Here is a 22,011-nt window from a genome sequence, read left to right as displayed (position 1 = left end):
GGCATAAGATTTCACTTTGTGTATGTATGTGTGCATGTATATACACACACACATATATACAGATATGTATACATATATATTTATCCTTGTAAGCATTTCAACAATGTGAATATATGATGCATTTATTTTTTTGTATACTTTTTATTGGAGCTCTATTTGCCAATATATAGTATAATACCCAGTGCTCATCCCAAGTGCCCACATCAGTGCCTGTCATCCAGTCACCCCATCCGCTTGCCCAATTTAATTTTTTAAAGTAAATTCAATTTAAATATGTTGTTTAATAAGCTTTCCAAAAATTTGGAAGCTCAGAGCATCTCCATAAATGATATTTTAACATTTCTTTTAATTTTTCTCCACTGAATTTCTACAAAGATCATATTTTAACAGATTTAGGTTGATTTATCTTTGTAACTTTAATCATCTTCTGAGAAAGAATAGAGCTTGAGGAAAAATTTTGCCATGTCTCTTCCTGAGGTATAGGGTTGGAGAGCTCCCATTTTCTTTTTTGTCATCTAGATCTTTGCTACTCAAAAAGTGATCTACAGGACAGCAACATCTGCATTACCTAGGTGCTTGTTAGAAATGCTGAATCTTGGGCCTCAATGTCAGGCCTACAGAATCTGAATCTGTAGTTTTAACAAGATCCCTAAGTGATTCAAATAGACATTAAAGCTCTAAAAGCACAGGTCTAGATAACATGGCAATTGCCATTTTGGCCAAAGCTAGTGTCCTGAGGTGGCAAACTGGAAGGTATAGTAAAAAAGGAAAAAAGCATCCCTCTTATTGGATATGACCAATAACTTTCCATTGGAAAGGGAGTCATGATTGGCTTTCAAGCAGCCATAGTGGAGCTCAAACCCCTGCTGGTCACTGTATTAAATCAACAATGAAGATGATGTCAGTGATAATAATTATAATAATATTTACAGTGTATTAGATACCATACTAAAGGCTCTACATGTATTATTTCACTGTTCACAATAACCCATTTATAGATTAGATTTAAAAATTACCAGAATCTTTCCAGCTTGTTTTTTGTACTCCAGAAGTTGAAAGCTATAAACTACATTTCCAAGAAGCTAAAATTCAGACATACCACTCAACTGTACCTACTCAAGTCTTAGAGCCATAAGTGAATGATATTTAGTGGAAGCCATCCTCTGGGAGATTAGATCTTCTTGTCTATATATAGGTGAGGGCATCTGGTTTGGCTGGGGCAGCAATAATGGAGTATCTGGCATTTAGTTTCATGGGCCTTAAGTACCAAGCTTTGGGTAGCTGTGTAAATGGGTTTGGCTACTAAAGAATCACAATATTATGGGGGATTTTTCTGCCTGTGTTGTTTCTATGTGGTATCCAAGAATGATTTGCTGCACCTTCTTTCCCCAGAGATTCTAAGTACTGCTAAATGTCTTTTAATAAATTTCTACATTATCCTTTTAACTTTCCTAGAGTAGACTCTGTTTGCCAGTAAGACCCCAACTGGTACGATAATTGAGATCAGTTAAATCACTAAAAACTAAAAAACGGTGGTACTAAATTATGACCCTTGAATATCAGTTTTCCAGAGAAGAAGGTGCTGTGTGGAATTTTGTAACACAGAGATGTAAAGTTAATATTTCCTAGAATAGCAGTGATAAAGATGAAACTTATGTTAAAGGGACCAGTAGTTTTTAAGATTAGTTTTGCTGCAATTCTGGAAATGTTCAGTACCTAAAACAGATGTATCTCTCAGGCCAAGCCAAGTAGAGAACCAAAGCAACTATCTAGGTAAGTCGTGAAAGGAAAAAAGATTTTTTTGGAATATGCATTTTGTGCCAGGCACTGACTTAGTGGCCTCTATAAACATTAGCAAGGGGATTGTAAAATAAGAATTATAAAATATAATGGTTAGCAGGCAGTAGTGGCTGGCATTCAGGCTCTACAAAAGCAGTCAGAATTTTTATTAAAACAGATATATTCGGGGGCATATGAGTGGTTCATTTGGTTGAGCATCCAATTCTTGATTTCAGCTCAGGTCATGATCTCAAGATCGTGAGATTGAACTCAGTGTCAGGCTCCGTGCTAGATGTAAGACCTGCTTGGGATTCTCTCTCTCTTCCTCTACCTCTGCCCCTTCACCCTGTGCATGCACCCCCCTCTAAAAAAAAACAAAATGAAATAAATATATTTGGAAGGAGATCAGTTTTATCACATTAAAATATACTATAAATGCTAATAAGCAATAATTATAATGAACTTTTTGGGAAAAAATAGATGCCATATGAGCAAGTCATGTGCATGGATAATCTTGTTTATGATTTACCAAAAGGCATAAATGGCCAAGTTAGGGCCACATAGAGAACCCATTCTAAGCTTCCATTCCCCCATTGCCTGCTTACCATGATTGTCCACTTCCTGTTTTCAGCCTCTGGGAACACTAGTGATCGTGGAGAATAAAACACTTCATCATCCACTTCTTCTGGCTTTCTGGGCAAGCAGTGTAAAAATGTCCAGTCAGAGGCAGCAACTTTAGCAGTCTAAAGAAAAGATGGAATGAGACAATGTTTGACTAGTATATGGGGCTATCAAATTTGTCATCTTCAATATTTAAACACACATGTGGTGTGGAGTCAGAAACCAAATGCAAAGGGAGAGAGAACAAGGCAGAGTGGCGGTTTAAATTCAAGGCACCAAAGGGAAACGTAAATGGTACTTTCAACTTAGGAATTTTATAGTCATTTTTGTTTGATTTGGGAGATCACTCCAAACTAAACCACTGACTCAGTTGCTGGTCCTCTGTTTAGAAGGATTGTGAACATTTCAGTAAAGAGCTCTAGTGGTACAATATGTGGCTGATAACAAAAGTCACCTATTTTACCCCAATATATTATTTATTTATAGAGACAGAGAGAGAGGCAGAGACACAGGCAGAGGGAGAAGCAGGCTCCACGCAGGGAGCCCGACGTGGGACTCGATCTCGGGTCTCCAAGATCATGCCCCGGGCCAAAGGCGGTGCTAAACCGCTGAGCCACCCGGGCTGCCCTACCCCAATATATTTTAAAAGTTGCTCTTATGGTATTGTTATATTTTGAACTTCTCTCCAAGTTATAGTTTTTGTGGTTGAAGCATACTTCACTAATTTAAACACTTTTGAAAGAGCATGCTGTGATAGGAGTGCATTAAACAGGATTCTTAATGCAAAAGTCCTAATAGTTTTTTTCTCCAGCTATTAATTCTGAAAGCTACAATTTTCCATCCATTTCTGTTGTTCACTTACAGATTCAAAACTTCATTCCCTCATAATTTCTTACCTCAAAATTATTACCTTTGTACTACAATTTTGTTTTACTTCCCATACTTGTTCTAGGTTCAGAACCTTCTGAATTTCTAAAATAATGGCAAAGTAATATGGGAAAGGACTAACATTTGAACCAGTCACACATCAGTGAAATGAATGTTCTTCAAGCCTGCAGTTCCAGCACCACAAAAATGCCTATGGTTGATCAAGGCAAGTACAAGGTAAACTGCAAGGAATTTAGAATTTCTCCATGAACATATTTGCCACATATATAACAATGGATTAACCATTATATGTAAATAATTCCTATAACCAATAATGGCAAAAAAAGAAATGAGTAAAGGATATGATAGCATTTTATAGAAAAACACACAGAAATGGCCAATAAACATGAAAAGATGTTTAGCTTTATTAGTAATAAAGGAAATTCAAAATTTAAAAAGCATGAGATACAGATTTTTTAAATTAGAAATGAGAATAACAAGGGGCACTTGGGTGGCTCAGTGGTTGAGCATCTGCCTTTGGCCCAGGTCGTGATCCTGTGGTCCTGGGATCAAGTCCCACATCAGGTCCCCTGCAGGGAGCCTGCTTCTACCTCTGCCTATATTTTTGCCTTTCTCTCTGTGCCTCTCATGAATAAATAAATAAAATCTTTAAAAAAGGAAATGAGAATAACAAGAATGGAAAGAGTGTGGAGAGAGTATAAATTATCGATTCTTTTTGCATGCTATTTAGCAGCATTTATCATATTTTTAAAGTATATACCACTTTACCCAGAAATTCTTTTTCCAGGGATCTATTCTCCAATCATGCTTGCACAAAGAGATATGTATAAGGATATTCATTGCAGCATGGTTTGCATTTGGGATAATTGGAAACAGCCTAATTTATCAACATAAATCACAATCCAACCAAAACTTTGGAATTTTATGCAGCCATTAAAAATAATGAAAAATATCCAAATAAGTGGGCAATAAAGTCTAAGATTTGTTAAGTAGAAAAAGTAATTCAGAATAATATGTCTAATATGCCATTTATGAGCAATCCATACGTGCGTGTGTATATGTGAAGGCACATATAAACACACAGGAAAGGTCTGCAAAGAGACGCATCAAATTGTTGATCAGTGGCTACCTCTGGGAATAATCACTGTTAAAGGGATGAAGGGAAGACATTTTCACTTTTTATTTTTCAAAGTTCATTCTGTTGACATGGATAAATAAGGAGCTTGTATTTTATATTGCTTTATCAATGAGATATCTATTGTAATTGTTCAGTCCCTTTCTCCACCAAAACAGACAAGCTGCTCTGCTGACAAAATCCCAATGTGCACTTGTCTGGTAGAGTATTCCTCCAGAACAGCAGTTCTCAAAGTGTGACCTTGGAGCAGCAATATTGCCTCACCTGGGAACTTGGTAAAAATGCCAGTTATTGGGTCCCTCTCCTGTCCTACTATTTCAGAACCCTAAGGGAAGTGGGGTTCTGCCAGCCATGTATTAACAGCTCCAGGCAATTTGGAGGCATGTTCAATACTGAGAAGCATTGCTTCGGATTTTAATGAAAGGCATCAGGTTAGATGGGATTCCCCTAGGAATGCCCTGGAAGTAGTAAGCAAAGCTAAACTGGACTTGAGTCCTTAACAACTAGAGGCAAGGACTGGCCTGAAGAACATAATTATGCAGCTTTTCTTAAAGGAGAAATCAGATGAAACTGCATGCAACAGAAGTAATAGTGTCTCTAGACACGCATGGAGCAAAGCATTCCCATGCCTCCTTGGCTCCATTGCTGTGAGAGGGAAAAGCTTGCTTCTCTTTTCTGCCTGGGTTGCAAATTCCTGCATCCAGGACAAAAGTATCTTTCCAAAGGACATAGTTAAGCTTCAGGAGGAGAGAAATCCCTGGAGGATGCAGTCAATGAGTCCTTTATAGGGAACAAAAGGACAGTCTGCTCTCCCCAAAGCAAACGAGTGACTAGATGGTAGGGCCCTTTATGAATGGAATTAATGAACCTTCAGAGAGACATGAATTTGTACCTTCATTGTAACCTGGTAACCTTGGAAAGCCTGGAGCCGCTTTTTCTTCTCCTCTTCTTGTCCCATGCTTATCCACGTGTCTGTAATTAATACATTGCCTCCACGAGCCGCTTCCAATGGATCATTCGTCAGCGACAGCTTGGTGCCATTCTAGCATACATAAGCATGCCAGTTAAACAACTTCATGGGACAGAGAAAGGCAATTCTAACTTTACGTATAAGGAGCATACCTCCTTGGCATACTGCTCTGCCAACTTGGTTACACTGGGATCTGGCTCATAACCCTGCAGGGGAAAGAATTCAACTGTTATTTAGGCAATTGTATTGTATTAGGCTGTCTTATATCTGTATTATTTTCCTTTCAACAGTATTCTCATTGTCCTTTCCTTTTCTGCCTCAAGTTGTAGGTCAGCCGCCTTCAGTAGAATACAATATTTACATCTAGAATTCCAAACTATAACAGTGCTTTTGGGCATTCAAAAAGGTACCCAGCTGCCCCATCTTTCTCTTATTATCCTTGACCTCTTTAATTCTCAACATAAACAGGGCATAGTGCTTTCCAGCTCCTGGTAGTGCCTCTTCTTGTTCCTCTAATAGCCTAAGAGGATTATATACATAATTCTATAAGCTGATGCAGTTTTGTCTCTGCCTTCCCATGAGCTGTGTGGGGTTTGTGTTTTTAATGCTTTTTTTTTTAAAAAAAAAGTTTTCATTCATGAGAGACATACAGAGAAAGGCAGAGACATAGGCAGAGGGAGAAACAGGCTCCCAATGGGGAGCCTAATGTGGGACTCGATCCCAGGACCCTGGAATCAGGACCTGAGCCAAAGGCAGACACTCAACCACTGGACCACTGAGGCATCCCTTTGATGCTTTTTTGTCTGGAATACTTTTCTCCACTCACTTCCTGTGGATAATGTTTTTGGGTCTTGGCACAAGGGTTTCCTCTTCAGCGGAACCTTCCCTGAGTATCCCAGCTAAATACTAACAGGCCACATGCATTCGTCTTTCTCTTCTGTACTTGCCAGCAAGTGTTCAGAGTGTGGGGCATGGGCTTTGAAGTGGCATTTATGCAGCAAGTACACTGTCTGTGGTCAAATCTGTTTGTGTGGGATGGTTTGGAGAGAGCAGGGCCAGGGCTCAAGTGAAGCAAGCAAGGTACCTGGGACACAGGGTTTAAGCAGGTCTGTAGGAGGTCTTTGTGAGTACAAATGGTACACCAGAGAAGTCTAGCTTGCTTAGTCTAGTTCCAGCTCTGGGTGAGGGGATATTATGGGGGCATTAAAGCCCCCTCACAGCCTTGAGTTATTCTAGACCCCCCAGGTAGCCCTGCTGCCTCCCTCTTCACCCTCCAATCTATTCTGTACACAGCAGCCTGCAATAGTTACTCCTTGTTCCTGAAGTCAAAGCTCATTAAGCGTATCAAGGCTTTCCCCCTCCCCACATTCCCTGTTTCTGTCTCTTTTAATTCTTCTCAACATCTTGCTGCAGGAGAGCCAATCTTATTGTTATCCCTGTACATATCTTGCCCTTTTCTGCCACCTTAGCCTTTCACCCTCGAACACTTCCCCTCCCCCCCAGTCTTCTCCTGGGTGTGTTCATTGGAACATGTCAGGTCCTCTTTTGTCAAACCTCTAGTCCAGCCTCACCTCCAGACCCTCCATATGGAGGTCTTGTCAGTCCAAACACCACGATTATTCTCACCTTCCTCCATCCTTCTCATTTTCCTGAATTCTTAGCATTTATTATAAGTTGTTTTTTTAATAAATTCTCAGTAGAGCATCGTGGTGCATACTGTGATATGCCACTCAGATCCCTCGTTCGTGAATAAAGGCCTTATTCCCCCAGCTGCTGGGCGTGCTGCCACAAAATGGTTTTCAGCCATCAGCCCTCTTTGGGTACTGCCTCAGCTGCAGAGGGCTGACTCATCCAAGGTCACACACCCTTCTGGGGTGACCTACATTCAATGACTGATTGACAGAAGGGGATGGAAACTTGATTCCCTCCTCCCAACTTGGAACAGCTCTAAATGGACATCTCAGGTCTAGAAGTCTCTATAAGGTCAGACAAGGCTGTTGTTGGGCCCAAATTGTGGCTCAGCTTCTTCCTCTACCCACTGCTGCTTCCTTCCCTTCCCTTCCCTTCCACAGGTGTTGATCTCAAGGGTATGTCCTAATAAACATCCTAAATGAAGAGGTTTGGCCATTACCCCGTGTGCCTCCTGCTCTGAAAATTTAGCCTTCCCTTTAGAGAGCAGATTTTATACTCCCCACATATAATCATTCGTACAGAAGGAATCAATAAGTACTTAGAGAACCAACAGCAAGGTTTGGAAATTAGAAAATTACCCAACCTTGCATGTACTAGGCCATGACTGAGAATACAAAGAGAATTCTTTACTCACAGCTCAGCTTTCAATACTAAATCACTCATTGGCTTTAACATAAATCTTAAAACTGGAGGAATAAGGTGATTAACAAACCCCGTTCAGTCTAAATATTCACTTAGAACAATGTTAAAATCATTACCATCAATAGTTTATAGACCAATTTTACAATCAAGGACAAAATTATGTTTTCTTGAACATGTAAGTTATTCTCAGTTGAAGAATGGGGAAATAGATTAATTATGGCTTTGGAAACTTCAGGGCTTCTTAAATTTACAATAAATCTCGTAGCTTTATCTTGGAAAGAAGTAGGCCTAGTTATAAATTAACTGAACAACATCTGCACTATCACACTTTCCCAAAGACTTTTTAAAACTCTTACTCCCACCAAGATTCAGGAAAGGTTTAGCACTCTCTATCATTTCAATGAGTTTCTGCATAAGAACAATATTGAAATTACTTTGTAAGATTCAAATTTTTCCCTTTGGTGTTAATAAGACATCTTTGACACTCCATAAAATGTTTAAATCCTGTATTTCTCCAAAAGAATAGAGCCTTTCCAGCAACATCTTCTAGTAGAGATCAGTTATTGTTAATATATGTTTTCTCTGTAGAAGCTAAATGCAGTCATAGTTTGCATTAATACAGAGCCTTTCTTCAAACTAGATTTGTAGTGACAGTGTGCTAACTCTTACCATAAAGTGAAGAAGAACTGCCTTAAGCACATATCGGATCTGACCCTTCATTTCAGCTTATACCGAATAAAATTAAATTATCTGCTGTAAGAGTTCTGATTCCCAAAGTTTACTATAATAGGATGACTTCTAATATGTGCTATTGTCCGTGCCCACCATTTCTCCTATGGCAAGTGTATTAGGTAGAATAGTATCCCCCCAAAATTCCCTCTTGGCCAGAACCTCAGAATGTGATCTTACTGAGGAGGGTCCTCACAGATGTAAAACTTAGATAAGATGAAGTCGTACTGGATTAGGGTGGGCCTAAGTTGAACATGACTGATGTCCTCATATAAAGAGGGGCATTTGTACGGAGAAACACAGACATAAGGGCAAGAATATGGATGCAGCGATGGGAGGGATGCAGCCACAAGCCCAGGAAGCTGGGGGTAAGGGGAGACAAGGAGGATCCTCTCCTAGAGGCTTCAGAGAGCACGTGGCTCTGCCAACATCTCGATTTTGGACTTCTAGTCTCCAGAACTGTAAACAATAAATTTCTGTTGTTTGAAGCCACCCTGTTTGTGGCAATTTGTTATGGCAGCCCTTGCAAACTAAGGCAGTAGGGCCCACTGACTCAAACTGGTTCAGCAAGAGCACTGCGGAAAAGCATTTGGTTTTCTTTTAATTTGGCAGAATGCAGTTGACAATGCTGGTGCTCTACCCAGATCCTGGGATTCCTTTTTACAGCTTTTGCTCCCTCTCCCCATTTCGGTGGGATTTTATCAGTGCTTGCAGCTCATCCTCAGAAAACAGCCCTCTGGCTACCCAGCTGCCTTTCCTGCTGCCCTTGACCAATGACTGGTTAAAAGGATGAAATCCCACCTTCTGGAGCACCTGGGTGGTTCACTTGGTTAAGCATCTGACTCTTGGTTTGGGCTCAGGTCATGATCTCAGGGTCCTGGGATCGAGCCCCATGTCGGGCTTGGTGCTCAAGGCAGACTCCACTTGTGATTCTCTCTTTTCACCCTCACTCATGCTCTGTCTCTCTCTAAAATAAATGAATCTTTTTTTTTTTAAAGACGGTATACCTAGGTGGCTCAGTCAGTTAAGCATCTGCCTTCAGCTCTGGTCATTGATCCCAGGGTTCTGGGATGGAGCTCTGCTTAGGGCTCCTTGCTCAGTGGGGAGCCTGCTTCTCCCTTTCCCACTTCCACTGCTTATGCTCTCTCTCTCTCTCTCTCTCTCTCTCTCTCATAAATAAATAAATAAATAAATAAATAAATAAATAAATAAATAAATAAAATCTTAAAAAAAGGAACAAAGCCCACCTTCCTTGCCTCAGGTTGAGACAAGTATGGGGCCTAAGTGTTGCTCCTGAGCTCACCTGTGGGATCAGGGCTGAAGCTTCCTTCTGTAGGATGGTGCCTGACATGGAACTAGAGTGACCAAATCATGCTGGTTTGCCTAGGAGTCTCCCAGCTTTAGCACCAATAGTTGGATGTCCCTGGAAATTCCTCAGTCTTATGCAAACTGGGATGGCCGATCACTATAAGTGACCCTCTTGCTCATATTCTTCCCTTTCTCCATCCTTATCCTATTCTCCTATAGGTCTTCCTTAGGAATACTTCATTAATAAATCACTTGTACACTAATCCTCATCAAATCCCTTGTGGGAAGCCTGGACCAAGAAACTGGTGTAGGAAAGAGTGAAGAGTGCACAAAAGTCTTGGGGATTTGGGTGTTTCCTATTAGATAAATTCAGCCATTAATCCACATGTTTAATTCATGTTCCTGGTGATTGGCAAATAAACATCTCAAACTCAAGAAGCAGAAGCAGGGAGTAATTTTTAAGCCTCTGGATGTCTTAGCTCATCAGAGTGAACTCTTGCACTGACTAGTGAGATAAGAACAAACACATGCCTGGCCAGAAATACACTACTGCATGGTAATTGTGAATAGTTTCTTAATGAGAGGGCAAACTATATCTTTCACTTTGTTTCTGAAATGGTCTCTGTTTAGGAGAGTTTTCCCTTCAAAGACTCCTGATTGGATATTAGTAGCCAATCAGAAACATAGTGGGGAAAATACTCCATAGCAACAGAGTAACTAAAAGGTTCTGTGGGAATCCTTTAGGACTGGTTTGTATATGAGTCTCTTGTAGGGTTAATTTTTGTCCTCTAAAAGGCCTATTTATTTTATGTAAGGCTAAGGGTATCTTAACATAGGGCTTCTTCTAGGGGCATCTATACTTTTTTATTTGAGTGTATTTATTTATGGATTTCTGTCATTATATAGGTAAAACATTAACATGTTAAGAAATACAAACCATATAAAAGAATATACCATGAAAATAAAATCTCCCTCCTATCTTTGCTCTTGAACCTCCCAGTTCCCCTTCTCAGAGGCAACAACCATTGCCAGCTTCTTACACATCAAAAGGGTTGCTTTGGATCTATGAAAGAAGTCGTGCTTCCTGTACATTTTGTGTGAGATTAGCAGCAAGGTAAGAAGTATATTGGGGAGCATTTTCACAGCCATATGGGATTCAGTTTTAAAATGCTGAAGGGCCCCCTGGAATTGAGTTTGAAATATTAAGCTGATAGAGATGCCATCACTGTGACCTTCACATTAGATTGACATTTTCCTACTAAATTGCAGTATTAGAAAAATGATAAGATTCTTTCCATGCCTTGGGAATTTTATGCTGTCTGCATTTCACTGCTTTCTTCAGTTTTTGTGGTAGCACAAAGATGCTAGTCATCATAATGGCTGGTTTCAAGGCATTCAAAGGGATAATTCAGGGAGGTTTTTAAGAAAGACTAGTGGATGAAAAGGCATTAGCCAAGACTATCTCTTATCATATAGATGGGAAATTGGGCACTCAAGAGGCCACATAACTGTGATAGTAAGGTCAGTAACATAGCCTAAATTTTGTGGTCTCACCTGTGCTTTCCTTGAATGGAAGAGAGGTTTGTTCTCACTGGGTGGTTGCAACTGGGATGATTTAAGAGGGGCTTAGTTTCAGGGCAGGAAGTTCCCCTACCTTTGGAGTAGCTGCCTGAAGATGCATCCCGAATTTTGCAGCACTCATCATGATGGAATGCAGAATGTTGTTCCCATCCCCAATCCAGCTGAGGGTAAGGCCTTTCAGAGAGCCATAGTGTTCCTAAAAGACAAGGGAGGAGGAGATTGCATCCAAGAGGAAATCTACTCACGTGAAACAATTGTTAGGGATAAAATAAAGGAAACAGTCCTCACCTCATTTTTAATGCTTTGTTGAAATGAATAAGCTACTAGGTTTCTTTTTTTGCATTTTACAGAGCAATTCAATAACATGAATGTGTAATCACAAAAAATATCAAAATGACTTAATATCTTAATCTATGACATCATATGAACTCATACAGACTCATATTTTCATACATTTAAAATCTGAATCTTTGTTGTATTCATTCATTCATTCAACAAATTGAGTGCCATCAATGTCCAGAGGCTTTCCTTGGCCCTGGTGATAGAACAATGAAGAAAGGAGACCAAAAAAAAATTACTGCCTTTATGGAGCTTACATTCATTTGTATTAGAATGGGGAAACGCAATGCATCTGTAACAGTGGAACATGGTGCTATGTTCACATGTATATAAAGTTAAAAAACATGCCCATTAATATTCTTTGTTGTTTAGGGATATAGGCATGTGTAGGTAAGTATAAATACATGCCTGGGAATTATAAATATAAACATCAGGATAATGATTTCTTTATGAGATGAAAGGAAATGGGATCAGGGAGAGTTACACAATAGGCTTCAACTCTATTTGTAATATTTTACTTAAAAACAACAAAAAATTCTAAAGTAAGATTTGACAGAACTATGTAATGGGCCCAAAGCTGTTTGTTTTCTGTTTCTTGAAGTATCTGTAGGTTTCATATGTTATCTATTCATAAAGATAATATTTTAAAAAGAGAAAGGTTAAGCAACTTTGAGATCACAGAACTACTACATGGTGAACCTAGGATTTAAATCCAAGTCCATCTGATTTAGATCCCATGTTCTAATAAGCTGCTATTTATTCATACAACTCTGACTTTGAGTATCTTCTATATAAAGGCATTGTACCAGGTCCTGCAGGGGACAATATGATGAATAGGACATTTTGTTGTCCTTCAATGAATTTGAAATCTAGTAATGATGAAGCCCCAGGGGGAAGAATTAAATTATCTGGCATATATGTAAAGCCATACCTGCAAGCAGCCACTTGGTATCTAAATTATTGTATTATGTTCTCTGCATGAATCTTATCCTCATCACCAAAGAGTTTCATTTTAAGTTTAACTTCACATTCATACGAGTGTGTCTTATTCAAATAAGGAAGAATATGGACCTATCCAGTTTTCCCTGTTTCCTCAGAATAATCCACTGACACAGAAACCATGGTTTTCAGGATTCCCAGTGGCAATACCAGGTATATTGGCTGTGGCAAAACAAATGAGATGTATCTTTCAAAGGTTTTCACATTTCTGATTTAAGGGGGCATGGCTACATTTGCCTCAATTCTATAAATTCTATGTTCTTAACTCCAGTCTCAAAGTTTATTAAAATGATAGAAAATGGCCTCCTCAGAAAGTGATTTAGTAGTTGACCGTTTTGAATACTCAAAACCTACTCCACCAATCTTCACTTTCAAGCCACAGAGCCAGATGTATATAGGATTACATAAAGCTTTTCTATTCTATAGGCCCCAGCATTCTCTATTCATCCATTGTGTTAAATATGTCACCAAAAAAGCAAAGTGATTGAGAGAAGAGGGCATGAGAGGGAGACTGATTAAAAGAGGTTGGGAATTAAGTTGAGAACAGAAGGATCTAATGATCTATTCTTAACAATGCCCTGATTTCCTTTGAGATATAGTATTCACACATATGCTATAATTCTTTGCCAAGATGATATTTGAAAACAAAACACCATGATTTAACGGTTCCATTTAGAGCTAGTTGGGAACAATTTGTTGATTTTGGTCTTGTGTAAGGCAAAGAAATAAGCCAACCTGGAGCGTGAGGTAATCAGCCAAGATCTGGATAGGATGGTACGAATCTGATAGCCCATTGATGATTGGGATGGATGCTTCTTTAGCCAAGATATCCAGATCTGATTGTTTATACACTCGAGCCAGCACTGCATCTGTCATGCTAGACAACACACTGCAGGAAACCAAGAAATGATAATCTAAGTTAATTATGCTTAATAATTCCTTTTTAAATACATGATCTTAAACAGGAATAAGAAATGCTAACAAATTAGAATTTTTACCAAGTTACAGCTACCTATCAACATGACAGATTTAAAAGCTAATATTAAGCATGTAGTGATTACAGAAGCCAGATGTTGTTCCACGAATCTTATCCAGTGACCACTGATTTTACTATTTTTTACAGAGGTAAGAAATCAGTTGTGGGCCTAAAAAGGTATGATGATGAATTATAATTGACAAGGGAGAGTTCGTAAAGTTAAAAGGGACAAGACCAAAAACCAGGTATACTGAGAAAAATTAATGATCTGGTATGTGGCTAATTTTCTTTTACATCATCCCACACACATACATTTTCAATGTAAAATTGAAAGTGCCAGTGCAAGAGACTTGAAGGTGCACACACAGATTGCCACACAAGAGAGAACCTTCTGGGAGGAGTCCCATTAGCAGACAACCCCAGCAGCTGCACATTTGGGATATACTGCAGTGTTCCTACTAAGGCCACACTCCCCCCGGGCACCAGAGCTGAGCTATTCTGCCTGACATGGGACAGCTCCAATGGGCAGTCTTTGCTCTGAGGTTCCCCACTGGCCTGGCCAAGACTTTCTCAAAGCTGTCCTGCAGTCTCAGATTCCTTTTACCCTATTCCTTCCTCCTCCTTCTCCTTTCCCTGGGGTCAGACCTGCAGTGTGGTCTGAAGGCTTTCCCTGCCTACTCCTGCTTCCTCCCTCTTTCATCTTTCACAGTTGTTTTCCCCTATAAATCTCTTGCATGTCTAATTCCATTTTGGAGTCTGCTTCTCCATGAGCTTGAATGATACAGCCCATGATAAACTCCTGTAGGGGCTGAGCCTGAGAAGACATGTAGTCCTTGTCCCTGCACCCTGTATAACTATCATCATCTCTGAAAAAAGAAAGTGTTCAACATCATAAACTCAAAAACCCACCAAAAAGGCAAGACAAACCAAATCATGGCCATGAATTGAAACCACACACACAGAAAGATGAATGTTATTATTCTCATTTTGTAGCTGAAGGACCTGAGTCACAAGGTAAGTAACTTGCCCCAAATCACACAGTTAATTAGGTTGGAGGAACTCCTATTCAAACCAAAGTCAATTTAAGTCAAAAGTCCATGTTCTCGGGGCTCAGTGAGTAGTGTCTGACTCTCGGTTTCCACTCAAGTCACGATCTCAGGGTCGTTTAGCCTTACAAAACTAGCAAGGATGGTCTTTGGTTTAAAATCTTGGTTTCTTACAACAGAGGCTTCTAACCATTTCAGCTTTAAAGAATTATTTTTCATGACAAAAAAATTGGAAACCTCTCATGATAGTAGAGTGAATAGAGTCATGATTATAAAGTATCTACTTTGGGATTCTTATTATGGTTCTGTAACTTATTAGTTGTGTGACCTTGGGTATGTTATTTAATTTCTCTGTGACCTAGTTTCTTTATCTGTAAAACCATAATAATAATAGCTATCCTATTGAGTTGTGAAGATTACATGAGATTACCTATTTAAAGTGAATAGTATAATGCCTTATTCATAGTAAGAGGTCAAAAAGTAGATATTATTACCATGTCAAAAGAAACTGCAACTCAACACCAATAAAACTAATCCAATTAAAAAATCGGCAGAGGAACTGAATAGACATTTTTCCAAAGAAGACATACAGATGGCCAACAGACACATGAAAAAGATGCTCAACATCACTAATCATTAGGGAAATGCAAATCAAAATCATAATAAGGTATCACTTTATACATGTCCAAATGGCTAAAATCAAAAACAAAAACACAGGAAATAATAAGTGTTGGTGAGGATATGGAAAAAATAGAATGCTCATGCACTGTTGATAGGAATGCAATTTAGTACAACTACTGTGGAAAAGAGTATGGATAGTCCTCAGAAAGTTAAAAATAGAATTACTATATGATCCAGTAATTCTAGTATTGAGTACTCACCCAAAGTAAAAACACTAATTCAAAAAATATATATGCACCCCTGTGTTTATTGCAGCTTTATTTACAATAGTCCAATTATGGAAGCAACCCAAGTGTCCACCAATAGATGAATGGATAAAGAAGATGTGGTACATATATACAATGGAATGTTACTCAGCCATAAAAGGAATGAAATCTTGCTGTTTGCAATAACATCTAGAAGGTATAATACTAAGTGAAATAAGTCAGAGAAAGACAAATACCACATGATTTCACTTAGATGTGGAATTTAAGAAACGAACAAAGAAAAAAGACAAACAATAAAACAAACTCTTAAATCTAGTGAACAAACTAGTGGCTTCCAGAAGGGGAGGTTGGTGGAGGGATGGGTGAAATAGATAAAGGGGATAAGAGTACACTTATCTTGATGAGCACTGAGAAATGTATAGAATATTGAACCATTATATTATACACCTGAAAGTAATATAACACTGTATGTTAATTTATACTTGAATAAAAGGATTTAACATTTTTTAAATGTATAAAAATGTATATATTCAGTAAGGTCTTCATAGATTTTCATATATTTGGAAAATGAGTCCCTCTTACATATCTGAAATATGTTATTTACCTCAAACTGTAGAAAATTATTGTTGCTTATAAAATTCAAGGACCACTAAAAAAGCTTCTTGCCCCCAGGGATTAGAGAATCAAACACTGAAAACCATTTCCCTATAACATTATCTTCTAGATTCAGATTTTTTTCAAATTTTTATAGATTTCTCATACCCATTGACCTCAGGTTTTCAGATTTCATGGATCAGCCCAATTTCCAAAAACATGGAGATCATCAGATTCCCAACTTTTTGTTTAGCAAATTAAAGACATAAAACAACAACCAATTATACACATATAATACATTGATATCTTCATTTAATAAAAGAAAGGACATTTTAACACCAAAAGAGGAGTGAATGACCTAATCTCAAAGAATGATCTCTTACATTGAATTAATTTGAATTATGAAATTTACTATATTGTCTTTATGTTTCGTATTTTACCATGTCTAATGAAAACTTCCCATAGCAGGGCATCAGTGGAAGAGTCAAGATTTGGAAACCAGTGCTCTTAACGATCTAAGCACATTGTATATTGTAGCATGAAAGAGCCATTTTAGTTTTTCTTGTAAAACATGGTGTTTGATGGTTAAGACATAGGTTTTCAAATATTTGCTGCATATAAAAGTCACCTAGAGAGTTTTTAAATTCTTGGTGCCCAAACCATAATCTCTATCAATTATTGTCAGAAAAAGAAAAAAAAAACAGAATCTCTGGGGATAGGCCTTTAGGGATCAATATTTTAAAAACTTTCCAGGAGGGGCACCTGGGTGGCTCAGTGGTTGAGCATCTGCCTTCAGCTCAGGGCATGATACCGGAGTCTTCGGATCGAGTCCCGCATCGGGCTCCCTGCATGGAGCCTGCTTCTCCCTCTACCTATCTCTCTCTCTCTCTCTCTCTCTCTCTCTCTCATGAATAAATAAATAAAATCTTAAAAAAAAACTTGCCAGGAGATTCCAATGTCCATCTAAGGTTGACAACCAAAGCTAGCACCTCACTCCTCAGATCAACAGCATCACCATAATCTGGGAACTTGTTAAAAATGCAGAATCAAAAACAAACAAAACTGCAGAATCACTGGCGCCACTTAGATTTCAATGAATCAGAATCTGCATTTTAACAAGGTTTCCAGGTGATTAATTTGCATGTTAAAGTTTGAGATTCCTAATAAAGACAGAATTGAGGTCACCATATTTTTAAAAGTACCATCCAACCTTTCCTTAGAACTCTAACTAGGCCAAAAACAACAACAAAAAAAAAAACAAAACAAAAACAAAAACAAAAAACAAAACAAAAAAACCGAAACACCAACAACAAATATCTATCAAGAGATGGGAGCCCACAAAAGCAGGATTTTGTCCATAATCTCTGACAGAGAGTGCTTTCTAGTTCAATTGAAGGAAAAAGGCATCTCAAATCCTGAGAAATGAATAATCCACTCCATTGAGACTTCCCACATTAGAATAACTAGTCACCCTTAAGCCATCTGATGCTGTTAGGCAATAGTTCCCAAACTTTAGCGTGTATCAGAACTAAATGAAGAAATAATAAACTACAGAGGCCCAAGCTCCTGAAATAGGAGAGGAGTCTGAGTCTTTGTACTGTTACCAAGTTTCCTAGGTAATTCAGATAACCTTACAAATGTTAAGAACTACAATGAGATACCACCTCACACCAGTGAGAATGGGGAAAATTAACAAGGCAGGAAACTACAAATGTTGGAGAGGATGTGGAGAAAGGGGAACCCTCCTGCACTGTTGGTGGGAATGTGAACTGGTGCAGCCACTCTGGAAAACTGTGTGGAGGTTCCTCAAAGAGTTAAAAATAGAACTGCCCTAAGACCCAGCAATTGCACTGCTGAGGATTTACCCCAAATATACAGATGCAATGAAACTCCGGGACACCTGCACCCTGATGTTCATAGCAGCAATGTCCACAATAGCTAAACTGTGGAAGGAGCCTCAGTGTCCATTGAAAGATGAATGGATAAAGAAGCTGTGGTCTATGTATACAATGGAATATTACTCAGCCATTAGAAACGACAAATACCCACCATTTGCTTTGACGTGGATGGAACTGGAGGGTATTATGCTGAGTGAAATAAGTCAATCGGAGAAGGACAAACATTATATGGTCTCATTCATTTGGGGAATATAAAAAATAGTGAAAGGGAATAAAGGGGAAAGAAGAAAAATGAGTGGGAAATATCAGAGAGGGAGACAGAACATGAGAGACTCCTAACTCTGGGAAACGAACTAGGGGTGGTGGAAGGGAAGGTGGGCAGGGGGTGGGGGTGACTGAGTGACAGGCACTGAGGGGGGCACTTGATGGGATGAGCACTGGGTGTTATTCTATATGTTGGCAAATTGAACACCAATAAAAAATAAATTTATATAAAAAAGAAAGAACCACTGTCCTTTTAAGCATAAGCTTTATGTTAAAAGAATTTTAAATCTTCTTCCTTTTCTTCAAGATCTTATTAAAAATTCCCTCCGCCTTACAGATACAGTGGTGCTTCATAGTATAGAATGCAGGCTTTTAACTCTACTATGACGAAGTTTCTTAGATGGAAGTAGATATCCCACTAAGGTTTATAACCATAATCACTTCCCTATTCCAGAAGAATTGGTTAATTTTATGATACCTAAAATCCTATGACAGAGAGAGAGGTAGAGGCGAATTTGATTGGAAAGGGACTTCTTAAAATATGCATCACCTCCTAAAGTGTATACAAATAGGATAAAAAATCTGGATTAATCATTGCAGTTGACCTTCTAGAATCTCATAGAAGGAAAATCAGATATTACTTCTATTGTAGCTTCTCAAATAATTTTATGGAGCTAGAACCATGGGCCTTCAACCTCTTATGAATTCAAGAATTTATGATGTATTGTTGAGTTTTGCTAGATTTAGTCTGTATTACGTGTAAATGTTATTTTAACCTCAGAGATGAGAAAACCAAGGCCTTGCAAACCTTGGAATAATTATAGCAAGGTTAGGAAAGAATGAAGAAAGATGAGACTGAAAGAGGGAGACATGAGGGGAGCAATTGGAGAAGTCACTGCCCTATAGAAATGAATTTTTCAAAATGATTGAAAAAGGGCAATTGTGATTCCCTACCTTGAACAATCCCAAGAGCTCTCAAAGCAAAGCAGCCAAAAGGCAAGGATGCATTTACTTGCCCTATTTATAATGTGGAATTGATATCCCTGGAACCTGTATGGTATAATCTTTTTTTTTGCAATTTATACATTTAATTTTTTAATAAATTAATTTTTTATTGGTGTTCAATTTACCAACATACAGAATAACACCCAGTGCTCATCCCATCAAGTGCCCCCCTCAGTGCCCGTCAACCATTCACCCCACCCCCCGCCCTCCTCCCCTTCCACCACCCCTAGTTCGTTTCCCAGAGTTAGGAGTCTTTATGGTCTGTCTCCCTTTCTGATATTTCCCACACATTTCTTCTCCCTTCCCTTATATTCCCTTTCACTATTATTTATATTCCCCAAATGAATGAGAACATACACTGTTTGTCCTTCTCTGATTGATTTACTTCACTCAGCATAATACCCTCCAGTTCCATCCACGTTGAAGCAAATGGTGGGTATTAGTCGTTTCTAATGGCTGAGTAATATTCCATTGTATACATAGACCACAGCTTCTTTATCCATTAATCTTTTGATGGACACCAAGGCTCCTTCCAGTTTGGCTCTTGTGGACGTTGCTGCTAGAAACATTGGGGTGCAGGTGTCCCGGCGTTTCATTGCATCTGTATCTTTGGGGTAAATCCCCAACAGTGCAATTGCTGGGTCTTAGGGCAGTTCTATTTTTAACTCTTTGAGGAACCTCCACACAGTTTTCCAGAGTGGCTGCACCAGTTCACATTCCCACCAACAGTGTAAGAGGGTTCCCCTTTCTCTGCATCCTCTCCAACATTTGTAGTTTCCTGCCTTGTTAATTTTCCCCATTCTCACTGGTGTGAGGTGGTATCTCATTGTGGTTTTGATTTGTATTTCCCTGATGGCAAGTGATGCAGAGCATTTTCTCATGTGCATGTTGGCCATGTCTATGTCTTCCTCTGTGAGATTTCTCTTCATGTCTTTTGCCCATTTCATGATTGAATTGTTTATTTCTTTGCTGTTGAGTTTAAGAAGTTCTTTATAGATCTTGGAAACTAGCCCTTTATCTGATAGGTCATTTGCAAATATCTTCTCCCATTCTGTAGGTTGTCTTTTAGTTTTGTTGACTGTATCCTTTGCTGTGCAGAAGCTTTTTATCTTGATGAAGTCCCAATAGTTCATTTTTGCTTTTGTTTCTTTTGCCTTCGTGGATGTATCTTGCAAGAAGTTACTGTGGCCAAGTTCAGAAAGGGTGTTGCCTGTGTTCTCCTCTAGGATTTTGATGGAATCTTGTCTCACATTTAGCTCTTTCATCCATTTTGAGTTTATCTTTGTGTATGGTGAAAGAGAGTGGTCTAGTTTCATTCTTCTGCATGTGGATGTCCAATTTTCCCAGCACCATTTAATGAAGAGACTGTCTTTCTTCCAGTGGATAGTCTTTCCTCCTTTATTGAATATTAGTTGACCATAAAGTTCAGGGTCCACTTCTGGGTTCTCTATTCTGTTCCATTGATCTATGTGTCTGTTTTTGTGCCAGTACCACACTGTCTTGATGACCACAGCTTTGTAGTACAACCTGAAATCTGGCATTGTGATGCCCCCAGATATGGTTTTCCTTTTTAAAATTCCCCTGGCTATTCGGGGTCTTTTCTGATTCCACACAAATCTTAAAATAAGTTGTTCTAACTCTCTGAAGAAAGTCCATGGTATTTTGATAGGGATTGCATTAAACGTGTAAATTGCCCTGGGTAACATTGACATTTTCACAATATTAATTCTGCCAATCCATGAGCATGGAATATTTTTCCATCTCTTTGTGTCTTCCTCAATTTCTTTCAGAAGTGTTCTATAGTTTTTAGGGTATAGATCCTTTACCTCTTTGGTTAGGTTTATTCCCAGGTATCTTATGCTTTTGAGTGCAATTGTAAATGGGATTGACTCCTTAATTTCTCTTTCTTCAGTCTCATTGTTAGTGTATAGGAATGCCATTGATTTCTGGGCATTGTTTTTGTATCCTGCCACGCTACCAAATTGCTGTATGAGTTCTAGCAATCTTGGGGTGGAGGCTTTTGGGTTTTCTATGTAGAGTATCATGTCATCGGCGAAGAGGGAGAGTTTGACTTCTTCTTTGCCAATTTGAATGCCTTTAATGTCTTTTTGTTGTCTGATTGCTGAGGCTAGGACTTCCAGTACTATGTTGAATAGCAGTGGGGAGAGTGGACATCCCTGTCTTGTTCCTGATCTTAGGGGAAAGGCTCCCAGTGCTTCCCCATTGAGAATGATATTTGCTGTGGGCTTTTCGTAGATGGCTTTTAAGATGTCGAGGAATGTTCCCTCTATCCCTAAACTCTGAAGAGCTTTGATCAGGAATGGATGCTATATTTTGTCAAATGCTTTCTCTGCATCTAATGAGAGGATCATATGGTTCTTGGTTTTCTCTTGCTGATATGATGAATCACATTGATTGTTTTACGAGTGTTGAACCAGCCTTGTGTCCTGGGGATAAATCCTACTTGGTCATGGTGAATAATTTTCTTAATGTATTGTTGGATCCTATTGGCTAGTATCTTGTTGAGAATTTTTGCATCCATGTTCATCAGGGATATTGGTCTGTAATTCTCCTTTTTGGTGGGGTCTTTGTCTGGTTTTGGAATTAAGGTGATGCTGGCCTCATAGAATGAATTTGGAAGTACTCCATCTCTTTCTA

The 22,011-nt window shown here is 38.8% G+C and overlaps 1 protein-coding gene across 1 annotated transcript in view; it reads right to left on the bottom strand.

Annotated features, from left to right (window-relative positions):
• OTC (ornithine transcarbamylase) overlaps nucleotides 1-22,011 on the bottom strand; it is a 76,270-nt gene that overhangs the window by 5,787 nt on the left and 48,472 nt on the right. The window contains exons 5-9 of the mRNA XM_055337435.1: nucleotides 13,419-13,572; nucleotides 11,419-11,541; nucleotides 5,546-5,599; nucleotides 5,316-5,465; nucleotides 2,385-2,522 (exon numbers count right to left, since the gene is read on the bottom strand). Of these exons, the coding sequence (XP_055193410.1) occupies nucleotides 2,385-2,522; nucleotides 5,316-5,465; nucleotides 5,546-5,599; nucleotides 11,419-11,541; nucleotides 13,419-13,572 (619 nt within the window). The remainder of the gene's footprint in view (nucleotides 1-2,384; nucleotides 2,523-5,315; nucleotides 5,466-5,545; nucleotides 5,600-11,418; nucleotides 11,542-13,418; nucleotides 13,573-22,011) is intronic.

Source organism: Nyctereutes procyonoides, unplaced genomic scaffold, assembly GCF_905146905.1.
Source record: "Nyctereutes procyonoides isolate TBG_1078 unplaced genomic scaffold, NYPRO_anot_genome, whole genome shotgun sequence".
Taxonomy (NCBI): Eukaryota; Metazoa; Chordata; class Mammalia; order Carnivora; family Canidae; genus Nyctereutes; species Nyctereutes procyonoides.
The sequence above is the reverse complement of the archived record's forward strand: the minus strand, read 5'-3'. Positions and strand labels throughout refer to the sequence as shown.